Raw genomic sequence first — 12,362 nt, forward strand, 5'->3', positions numbered from 1 at the left:
AGCGCTTTTAGATTTTCCTGTAGAAAACGAGAAAAAATAAAATTTCCGAAAAGATAGCGACGGAATTTGTTTATGAAGAATGCTGCAGTATCCTCAACATTATTGAGAGAGCTTTTGACTTATCAAAATGTAATTGTTTTAAAAGATTTAATATTAAGTCCTGAATTACCACAAGATTTGAGCGAATGTATATGTTTTATAGATCAGACATATGCCGGTAGAAAGCCCTACATAGAAGATGTGGTATGACTATGAGTATGAGTGCCAATGAGACAACTCTCCATCCAAGTCAAAATTTATAAAAGTAACCATAATAGGTCAAAGTCTTCAACACGGAGCCTTGGCTCACACCGAACAGCAAGCTATAAAGGGCCCCAACAATTACTAGTGTAAAACCATTCAAACAGGAAAACCAACGGTTTAATCGATATAAAAAATGTGAAACGAGAAACACTTATGAACCACATCAACAAACGACAACTACTGAACATCAGATTCCTGACTTAGGACGGGTGCAAACAATTGCAGGGGGTTTAAAAGTTTTAATGGTATCAAACCTTCACCCTTATCTGAAACAATAGTGTAACATCACAACATAGAAAGACACACTATAAAATATCAATTGAAATGGCTTAACTCAATCAAAAGACATATTAACCCCAGTGAACATACACTGAACAAATAAATTTGATCTATGATACAATGCAAATACAAAATAAATAAACTAAGGGAAGAATAATTAAAGTAACATGTTATACCGCTGTGAAATGTTAAACAATTAAAGAAAAACAATATGCTTGAACAAAAATATCAGCCATTTGCAATTACTTTAAACACAGTTAAATGAAAATAATTTTGTTGTTAGGTATCAGTGGCGGATCCAGAACTTTTCATGAGGGGGGGCCCGCTCCAGTCATGCTTCAGTGATTCCCTATATAATCAACCAAATTTTTCCCAAGAAAGGGGGGGCCAGGGCCCCCCTGGATCCGCCTATGGGTATACATACGTGTACAGTTCAAATGGTGAAAGGAAATATTTTTACAAAATACATAATTTTGATGTTCATAGTATGAAGAAGTGAAAATTTATAGTAATACCAAACACTTTAGTCCAGATAACAAAATATTCTCAGGCTGAAGGTATTTTCGATGTTTATTTTATAGTTGAAGTTCCCTTTTTGACGCAAGTCTTCCAAGACATCATAATTATTTGGACTACGTTACTACGTATCCTACAGCAAAATGACTATGATATAGTGAATTCCATTCCCGTTTGGCTGTGTTTTGCATAAATTCCTGTTTGCACCTTGAGCCGTTTTGCCCTGATTTCTGTTTGCCTGGTGGTTTATGCAACTGTATAAGGGTATTAGTCTTCAACATCTAATAAAACCCATACCATATAGTCAGTTATAAATGGCCCAGAGGTGACAAAATGTGAAACAATTCAAAAGAAAAAACCAACAGCCTGAGCCTGATTTATGACAAAACAATATGACAGACAGAAACCTTTGACAACCACTGAAGAACAGGCTCCTGACGTGGGACACGCACACATACTTGGAAAGTGCCACGGTTAAACATGTTTGTGATGTCAAGGGGTGTACATGCATTTGGACGCACCATAACAGGAACCCATGGATTGCATCCTTGTTGCACAAGCCCAGTCCTATCATCATCAAGATTATCTATTCGCTGTTTTATAGTATTTAAAATGTGCTTTTTGTAAATATTTTTACTGGAAACGACTTCAATTTTCGTTTCATTATTTGCTTGCCAGAAATGTAAAATCCAAGAGAAACAACAAATAAATGATAACAAAAAATACTGAACTCCAATTTAGTTACTTGATTAATAAATAATTTAAGGGGATGTGGTATGAACTGTTTGTCTCACAGATGTAAATGACTATTAATCATGGTAAGGCTTTATTCAATGAGAAAAATCCTTACTGTATGTTTTTGGATTGGGAGGGGAACAACATTTGGTTGCTTTTATATATAAATATATACATGTGCTATAATTCATCAGAACAACCTGGACTCACCATTTCAAAAAGTTATGAGTCCCAGGACTCACCCTTAAAATATCCTATTGAAAACCCTAGTTTCTGAGATAACAGGTTGTGAAATAAATGGGACAAAATATTTCAAATTTATTGATTTTCTCTTTCTTAAGGGTGATCAAAATTTCTCATTTTTTAGTAAAACTAAGATTGTTTTTACAGCAAGATTATGATAGTTTTTAGCATTGTCCAAAACAAACATGTTTGATTGAATCTAATTACCGCGTAACCGGTAAATGTTATGACCAAACTTCTTTTTTTTTTTTATCATTTTAGTGATTATGGAGGCACCTATAGAAACATTTATCAAAGATTTTGTATGGGCTAGGACTGGAGAAACAGTATATACAGATTTGTCGACACCATCTGTTGTGTTAATTAGAGATGTTAAAACCTGTGGATCAACAGCTCTGGCGGCTTTGTGGCTTAACATCCTGCAACATCCTAACAACTACCCTGTACAACGATACCCATACAGGAAACTTTATCAGAAAAATGGAACTTACAAAGTTGTATTAACAGTGGATGATGTGACATTGACAGTCTCAATGTCCTTTGGATCTCTAAAAATGAAGGGAGAATTTATACTCCATTGGTTTCAAACGCATTTCTTGAAAGTCTTGGATGCATATGGAAGGCCATGGGCATACCCTCAACCATTAGATGATAAATATTCCAAGTTGAGAAAAACTTGGGAGAATTTACCTTCAGTGAAACACTCTGCTGGTAAGACAGATTCATATTAAAATGCTGAATTTTTGTGATGTCGAATGTTAAAAAATGTGCCATGGTTGAAATAACTTTCATAAATCTTGAGACAATAGCTTTGTCTTTTGTTTAAAATGAGGCATGCAAATAAAGGAGATGGGAACATGAGGCCCAGATAATTGACTTGCTGCATTTTGCCACAACTACATTTTGTTAATTTTTAAAGATACTTCTGTGTTCTCCTCAGGATTTTTGGATAGCACCATGGTAAGCATGGCGACAAATTAGAGATGTGCATTGAAAAATAAAAAAAATCAATGTATCCAACACTTACATTGTAGCTGTCTCAAGCACATAACCACATGGAAAACACAATAATGTTTCATATTCTAATCTTGTTGTAAACTTGTCCATGCTATTACTCTAGTACATTTTAATTTTGTAAGCATATGTTCCATGTCATAATTGTCGAGCCTGCGACTTTTGTCGCAGAAAGCTCGACATAGGGATAGTGATCCGGCGGCGGCAGCGTTAGCTAACTTCTTAAAAGCTTCATATTTTAGAAGGTGAAAGACCTGGATGCTTCATACTTTGTATATGGATGCCTCATGTTACGAAGTTTCCGTCAGTCACATGTCCAATGTCCTTGACCTCATTTTCATGGTTCAGTGACTACTTGAAAAAAAAGTTAAGATTTTTTGTAATGTTAAATTCTCTCTTATTATAAGTAATAGGATAACTATATTTGGTATGTGCGTACCTTGCAAGGTCCTCATGCCTGTCATACAGTTTTCACTTGACCTGGACCTCATTTCATGGATCAGTGAACAAGGTTAAGTTTTGGTGGTCAAGTTCATATCTCAGATACTATAAGCAATAGGTCTAGTATATTTGGTGTATGGAAGGACTGTAAGGTGTACATGTCCAACTGGCAGGTGTCATCTGACCTTGACCTCATTTTCATGGTTCAGTGGTTATAGTTAAGTTTTTGTGTTTTGGTCCGTTTTTCTTATACTGTATGCAATAGGTCTACTATATTTGGTGTATGGAATGATTGTAAGGTGTACATGTCCAACTGGCAGGTGTCATCTGACCTTGACCTCATTTTCATGGTTCAGTGGTTATAGTTAAGTTTTTGTGTTTTGGTCCGTTTTTCTTATACTGTATGCAATAGGTCTACTATATTTGGTGTATGGAATGATTGTAAGGTGTACATGTCCAACTGGCAGGTGTCATCTGACCTTGACCTCATTTTCATGGTTCAGTGGTTATAGTTAAGTTTTTGTGTTTTGGTCTGTTTTTCTTATACTGTATGCAATAGGTCTACTATATTTGGTGTATGGAATGATTGTAAGGTGTACATGTCTAGCTGGCAGGTGTCATCTCACCTCGATCTCATTTTCATGGTTCAATGGTCAAAGTTAAGTTTTTGAGTTTTGGTCTTTTTTTCTACTACTTTATGCAAAAGTTCAACTATATTTGGTGTATGGAAATAGTTTATGATCTATATGTCAGTCACGCAGGTTTTATTTGACCTTGACCTCATTTTCAAGGTTCATTGCTCAGTGTTAAGTTTTTTGTGTTTTGGTCTGTTTTTCTTAAACTATAAGCAATAGGTCAACTATATTTGTTGTATGGAAGAATTGTTAGCTGTACATGCCTGCCTAGCATGGTTTATCTGACCTTGACCTCATTTTCATGGTTCATTCGTCAATGTTTAGTTTACTTGGTTAATGTTAAGTTTATGTGACAGTTGTAATAAAGCTTTATATTTAGGACTATCAACATAATATCAATGATTAGTAAAGAAGGCGAGACATTTCAGCGTGTGCACTCTTGTTCTACATTTGTAAGCATGTGCTCCATGTAATGATGCATATCATGTTACTTTAAAATAACAGAAGTCAAAATGCTTTTAAAAAAATTCATTTGGAATTCATCTACATCATGTCTAACACTATGTCAAAATTAACTTGTAATTGGATTAACATGATTAAGGAAATTTTAGGTATCATCAACATGAATTAATTTTTCATGAACAGATTCTAACTATTACATAAAGATGTAATAACAACAAAACACAAAAAATCATAAACTTGATAGGTAGAATGTTTATAACAACCATTATCAGACCATGCTGATTTTTTATAATTTTTCACAATTTTTTTTTCTCATAAAAATATAGAAATACTGTTTAATTGTGTGAATTAAAACTCATTAACTTCTTCCCTTCCAAAAATTACCTTTATTATTATAGATGCAGAATATGTTTATTTTTAGTAGTTGTAATTGAGAATAAAACAGAAGTGATAGATAGCAAAGAAGACACTGTTCCTGAAAATAAAGACGAAACAGATTCAGAAAACAAAGAAGCAGATATAACAGAGGAGAAAGTTGAAGAGAGTTCACCTGAGGAAAATGATGATCTGATGGATTTGAAAGAGGCACTACAGAATGTAAACAAAGAGAGGGTAAGATGAAGTGTCTTTAAATTTATAAATAAAATGAATCGAATTTGCTCTTTAATTACCGGTAATCACAATGTCAATTATGTTTAAACCATTGTACATGTTTTTAACAATAAGGTGCTGATGTGACTTAGAACAAACACCAATCAATCAACAATAAGGTTACAATTACCTATAGACAACAATAACAATCCTCTTATAGGGGTACAGCACATCTAAGCAACATAAAGTTCGTCACGAGTTAAATTTCATTCATGAGTGAGGTTTTTTTCAGTTTTACATTAGGTCTGCACAGTCCCTATTGTAGCAATCTAGTTTGGTAGGTCATTTTAATTCATATAATTATTTTCTTTTACAAGGGTGATATTATATAAATAACACATAGCTGAGAGGGTGATAGAGCAGATTGTTACCCCGAGAAAACATTGTCAACTGAGGCGAAGCCAAGGTTGACAATGTCTTTTCGAGGGATAACAATCTGCTCTATCACCCTCTCAGATGTGTTATTTAATTTTTTATACTGAATGTTCTGTTATTACTGTCTATTAAATTTCGAATTCAAAGTAATACATTATGACGTCTTGTGCATAACAATCATCTGTATTTATTAAAGCGCACACTTGATCAAGCGTCTCCCTGAAGGGTAATAGAGCATTTGCCATAGGATAGAGTAAATTGTCTCCTTCTTATTAAGTTTTTTAACCAATCAAAATCTGGCATTTTGACATGAAGTATAATAATATTTATTATAACCTTTTGGCAAAAATGGCTGTTTTTACTGAATATCAAATGTAATATAGGTGTTTATTTATGTAGCTTTTTCTGCAACCAGGAATGAAAAAAATGAACTTTTCAAGTTGCAAAGGTTTGTTTATACTTAGAATAAATTTTGAGGTGTAAACATGGTAATTTTGCCAAAACCTTAAATTAGCTTGACTACCTATGCAGGTCGTGTGTAATCAGTGATTTATTGTCATTTATGTCGGGCCTGCGACTTCTGTCGCAGAAAGGTTAACATAGGGATAGTGATCCAGCAGCAGCTACTTAAAAGCTTTATATTTTAGAAGGTGCAAGACCTGGATGCTTCATACTTTGTATATAGATGCCTTATGTTTGAAGTTTCCGTCTGTCATATGTCAATTGTCCTTTACCTCATTTTCATGGTACAGTGACTACTTGAAAAAAAAGTTAAGATTTTTTTGTAATGTTAATTTCTCTCTCATTTTGAGTAATAGGATAACTATATGTAGTATGTAAAATTGAGAATGGAAATGGGGAATGTCTTGCAAGGTCCTCATGCCTGTCAGACAGTTTTCATCTGACCTCGAACTCAATTCATGGATCAGTGAACAAGGTTAAGTTTTCGTGGTTAAGTCCATATATCAGGTACTATAAGCAATAGGTCTACTATATTTGGTGTATGGAATGATTGTAAGGTGTATATGTCCAACTGGCAGGTAGCATCTGACCTTGACCTAATTTTCATGGTTCAGTGGTTAACGTTAAGTTTTAGTGTTTTGGTCTTTTTTCTTATATTATATGCAATAGGTCAACTATATTTGGTGTATGGAAACATTTTACGATGTACATGTCAGTCTGGCAGGTTTTATTTGACCTTGAACTCATTTTCACAGTTCATTGCTCAGTGTTAAGTTTTTTGTGTTTTGGTCTGTTTTTCTTGAACTATGAGCAATAGGTCAACTATATTTGGTGTATGGAATGATTGTAAGGTGTATATGTCTGTCTGGCAGGTATCATCTGACGTTGACATCATTTTCATGGTTCATTGGTCAATGTTAAATTTTCATGGTTAAGTTTGTTTCTTAGATACTATAAGCAATAGGTCAACTTTATTCAATATATAGATTGATTGTAAGGTGTGCATGTCTGTCTGGCATGGTTCATCTGACCTTGACCTTATTTTCATGGTTCATTGGTCAATACTAAGTTTTCCTGGTTAAGTTTGTTTCTTAGAAACTATAAGCAATAGGTCAACTATATTCAGTGTATGGAATGACTGTAAGGTGTACATGTATTTCCGGTTTGGTTTATCTTACCTTGACTGACCTCATTTTCTTGGATCATGTAAAGTTTATGTGATACTTGTAGTAAAGCTTTTTTTTTAGGACTATGAACATACAATCAATGATCAGTAAAGCAGGCGAGACATTTCAGCGTGTGCACTCTTAATTTTCAACTCTTTTCTATAATATTTGGATGTTACCTATTTCTTCCATTTTTTTTTAGGTTCTGATTAGTTTTGAAAGATATGGTTTCAAATCTGATTGCATTATTTTCAATATTGATATAGATTCATATATGTTCTTTTATATGAATAAAATAAGTCAGCATTCCTCATCTTCTAAAAAATAGACCATTCTATAGTTCAGTTATTTCAAAACCATTTAGAATTCTTCCTAATCATCAGCTGTCCCCATTGCCTCAGATTCCAAATGACTAGAAGATTTTTTGAATTTCCAAAAAAAACCAGGACTTTGCTGTATCCCAAAAAATTGGGGAAGGGTTGTTTTATGAATTTGTGAGCTTTGCCTACAGTTTTTCTAGTTATTCTTTGAAGCTTTTTTTTTTTTTATGTCCCAAATATCATCGTTACAAAATATTACATTAATTAAAATGGATTGATAATAACTTTCAAAGATATATGTTACTTGGATTTTACTTGAAAAAGAGGGAGGAAATACCAAGGAAGATATATCAAAAACTATATGTGGATTAAGCAACATATACCCCACCAAAACCCATGAAATAAGGTGCTCCTGTGGGGTGTTTTGAAATATGCTCTCAAGAAGAAATATATGGCCCCTTAGTATTCTTAAAATCGTAAAAAAGAAAAACATTTTAATGCAAAAGATTGGCATAATTTTAAATCTATTATTTCAGGGTTCAGATGAAGACATAATGAAACAGATTGCTAGTTTGTCTGACAGCTGTGTCCAGCATGGTCCTGAATATATTTACATCTTGTGGAAATGTCTGTTAGAACAGTGGTTCAAAGATGCTGACAACAGGGTGTACATTGTTACTCCCCAACTAGATGTGGATCGTCTGAAGGACATTGTCCAGCTTGTCCTGAATCAAAGATTAACGGCCAATTTAGAAGCTTTATACGTTCACCATAAATGTGATCTCATTCAGAACATCGGAGATGTTAAAGCCACTGTCCAGAAACAATATCCTAGCAAAGACCAAGTTTTTATTGAATACAAAATCTACAGCAACATCATTTATCCATTAGCAGAGTTTCAGTGTAAATTCATAGCATGCATCAAAAAGGGTAAAGTTTGTGTATTACAAACCAGTGCTAACTTCCATGCAGATCATTTTGTAAATGAGAGTGTTGACACAGTCAGTTTTCATCAGATGTCAAAAGATGAATTTCATCAGAGATTCCTCAAACCTATTTTAGCTTCACAGTTTTTGCAAGTCAGTGAAAAATAGTCAACTCCTTTATTATTATGCATCGTGTATTAGTTTTTGCTTTTAGGACACTCATATTGATAATAAGATATCACCAATTATCAAATAATAATTGTACATGTATGAAATAAGTTTTTTTCACCCAATATAGTAAAACTATATCTTGCATGTGCTTTTGTCTATTTATTGTATGGGGTTACAGTACTAAGAGGTAATTACAAAATGTTTCTGGCAGGTTATGTACAGATTTTTTGTACACAGTTTTTACACACCCCCCCCCCCCTTGAAAACACCAACACAAAAACAAAAGTAATGATATATTAAATAGAATAAGTGTATTATTGTAAAGAAGGTAAACACAAATTATACTCTCTTATGATAATACATACATGAAGGTCACCCATAAATCCAGTAAATGACATTGTATGTCACAAATATCTTAAACCATTCTTGTCAATTAAACTTGTCATTTCAACTTGTTTCCTATGAGCATCCCACTCCTGCCAAAAAAATTTAAAGATGAGGAGATGTGGTGAGATTGCCAATGAGACAACTAGGCATACAGTCACTGATGGACAAGATGTGAAATGTCAAATTTTGACTGGTATTTTGAAAAAGTATTAAAAACAAAGGCTTAACTAATGTTTGCAAGATGCATTATAAGCAAATTTTATGATGAAAGAATGGCATGTAACCTTTTTTGGTTGGGCTCAGGGGTCCATCTAGAAGTTTTGCCCACTTTGTAACTCTCCCACTTTGGACATTGGAAATGACAAAATTCACCCAAGTTGTAATCTAAGTGCGACTTATTTTGATGAATTGCATTACCATATGATTGATATGAGATTGAGATATTGGTTTGTTTGTGTAGAAATAGTTTTTGCTGTTAGAAATTGATTTTTTCATTCCCCACCTACATGTACGATAGTTATGTTTTCCAGTTTGTTTGTCCATTAATCTGTCCGTCCTGTATAATGTTTAAAGTTTTGCTTCAAGGTTGTTTACCAACTTGAAACTTGGTACATATTTTCAATATGATATGAACTTTTCTCTAATTTTTGTGCTATTTTCACATTTCTTGATCGGTGTGAGAAAAATATTTCTCCTCACTGGTGAAATATCTTTTCTCGGCAAATGATTGGTTGAAATTTGATTATGACTTAAAATTTTCTTGGTTTCTTCTGAATTTCCTATTGTGACGTCATGAAAAAAAGGCGACCATGCCTGATGACGTCACATATAAAGAACACAACTTTCTGCAAATCTTTGAAAAGGAAGGATAAAAATCATTAGAGAAACAGATTTCACCATTATGACTCGTGTATTACGATATTTCTCCACTCTCAACAGTTACATTTTAATTATTTAAAAAGTTCGGCAAATTTAACTGTCTCGAGTGGAGAAATATCGTAACACACTTGTTGCAGTGGTGGAATCTATATATTATTTATTTTGTCTGTTGTCTTTACATGTATTTGTTATTTTACATGATTTTATTTTGTATGTTATTTTTATAGTTTATTTTACATAATTTTCTGTTTGATATAAAATATTTTTTTGATTTTTGGTACAGTAGTTTGGTTTTAAGTACCACCGATAAATAAAAATTTTCAAACTGTTCATAAGCTTTGGTGTATATTGTAATTTTGTCAAAAGATGAGAAGACTTTTTGAGATAAAAGATTAATCTGATAGAGATTACTATTATACTAATGAAAAATTAAAAAATAAAAAAAAATTAAATTAATCAATAATATGGCTGGCCAGGTGACTTTTTATATGTTTCCTGGAGTTTTGATGAAGCAATTGCTATTTTTTTCTGCAGCTGTCAATTGAACAGCTACAGTATTTATCTAAATTGATAAATAATTGTATGAAAGGAAAAAAACATTACAGATATTATATGCTAGCCTCTGTGATATATATGCATTGCCATTTTCTTGCCACAATTTGTCCAATCAATGTATTTTTTAGGATCATGTCAAGCTGATTCTAATCCAACTGAATCTGAAGAATTACTGGTAATAGGTATATAAACTAGTAATGCTGATCTAATAAAGATAACTGTTTTGGTTTAATAATACATTATGTATTTTGGACACATTCCCACTAATTGAAGTTCAGTATCAGTTGTATTTTTACCTCTCCTCCACTTATTGGCAGGGGCATATATTTATAGTGCTATCTTTGTTGGCCATTCTCATTTTAAAAAATCTGAATATCTAGACCATTTCTATAATGCCTGTAGATATTGAGATGATTTTTGCTTCATATTAATATAAAGGTGAATTTACAGATTGAGTTCACATTTTGTTTTGGATGACCTTATTTTCATGGAGTTTTGGAATTTGGCCACAAGCAGGTCATATGAATTGGTTGGACATGTTTAGTTTTTGGTTTGTTAATTTAATTTTGAAACAACAATGTATTAATATATGTTACATATGAAGTAACAAGGAATAACAGTAAAAAATAAATGTTGACAGTCTTTGGCTTTCTATGTTGTTGTGCGTACTGTACTGCCTGTTTGTCCGTTTGTCTTTTTCTTTTTTAGCGATGGCGTTGTCAGTTTATTTTTGATTTATGAGTTTGAATATCCCTTTGGTATCCTTCGCTTCTCTTTTACTTAGTGTTTTCCTTATGAATTTTTTATAACAATATATTCAGATTTATAGAAGAATTTATTCAGAATTAGCTTTTTGTGACAAAAGAAGAATTCTTTTTGAGATAAAATGTAGAAGCCAGGAAAGCTGGTGAAAAATCGTTTAAAGGCATATTGTATTATATATCATTAACCAGGTCGCTAGATGGACCTAGATGTAGTAGAAAATTTACCTAACTTTGGAAAACTTTTGTAATTCCTGGGCAAAGTTCAGAATAATTTGTGTATATTGATAAAATGTTCATATTATGCATCTGATTTCTCATATTATATTGAAGTACAACTTTCAAGTTATTTTGTTATTTCCATAATTTTCAGTACAAATGTATACCAAAGATACATTAAATTTGGAGTAGAAAAGAGCAACACTTGATACTAATGGGTTAGATGATAATTAAAAGACTTGAGTTATGAAATTTGTAAATTGTTCACATTTGCACTGTTGAAAAATTAATCAAAAACATCTTCTAGCATTGCACAAAAACCCATTTAGACATCAATCAGAAAGAATTTCACCAGAAACTTATTTTTAAACCCACCGAAATTTGATTATACTAATTCAAAACAGCATCCCTATTTAATTATGTCATGAAATATTATTTATTTACTTCCTGTGATATTTATATTTTAATAAGTGTATACACACATAGATTTTTTATTCACCTACTGTCAAATAACTTACACATTCAAATGCTATATTTAGAATTCAGTATTCGGATGTTTTAGATGATCTTTATTGTTACAGTATATTTTACATTAAATTTTATTATTTACATGTATCTTCACAATGTTTATAAAAATAAATTATACACATTTTCCTTCATCTTTTTATATTGAACACAAGATTTTTTTAGACTCGATGCATTGGAATTTTTCAAATGGCATCACAGAAGAAAGTTACTAATCTGATAGTCATGCAGAAGTTTTAAAATTGTTGTGTACCATTTCTCACTACATCAAGAAAGCATACCAATGCTCCTGATTCACTTCAAAATCCCTAAGTTAACAGATAAACTAAGATGTTGT

The 12,362-nt window shown here is 32.5% G+C and overlaps 1 protein-coding gene across 2 annotated transcripts; it reads left to right on the plus strand.

Moving 5' to 3' along the window:
* Positions 1-53: 53 nt before the first annotated feature.
* On the plus strand, positions 54-12,154 carry LOC127698890 (uncharacterized). 2 transcript variants are annotated; one of them, XM_052202615.1, is made up of 4 exons: positions 54-129; positions 2,338-2,787; positions 5,050-5,240; positions 8,139-12,154. In XM_052202615.1, exons 2-4 carry the CDS (start codon positions 2,343-2,345, stop codon positions 8,694-8,696), a joined length of 1,194 nt encoding a protein of 397 aa, XP_052058575.1. In that variant the 5' UTR covers positions 54-129; positions 2,338-2,342; the 3' UTR covers positions 8,697-12,154. The 2 variants fall into 2 exon arrangements, with proteins under 2 accessions (XP_052058575.1, XP_052058576.1); XM_052202616.1 differs by having other exon boundaries at positions 5,053-5,240.
* Positions 12,155-12,362: the final 208 nt, after the last annotated feature.

Source organism: Mytilus californianus, unplaced genomic scaffold (genome assembly GCF_021869535.1).
Source record: "Mytilus californianus isolate M0D057914Y unplaced genomic scaffold, xbMytCali1.0.p SCAF_4, whole genome shotgun sequence".
Classification (NCBI taxonomy): domain Eukaryota; kingdom Metazoa; phylum Mollusca; class Bivalvia; order Mytilida; family Mytilidae; genus Mytilus; species Mytilus californianus.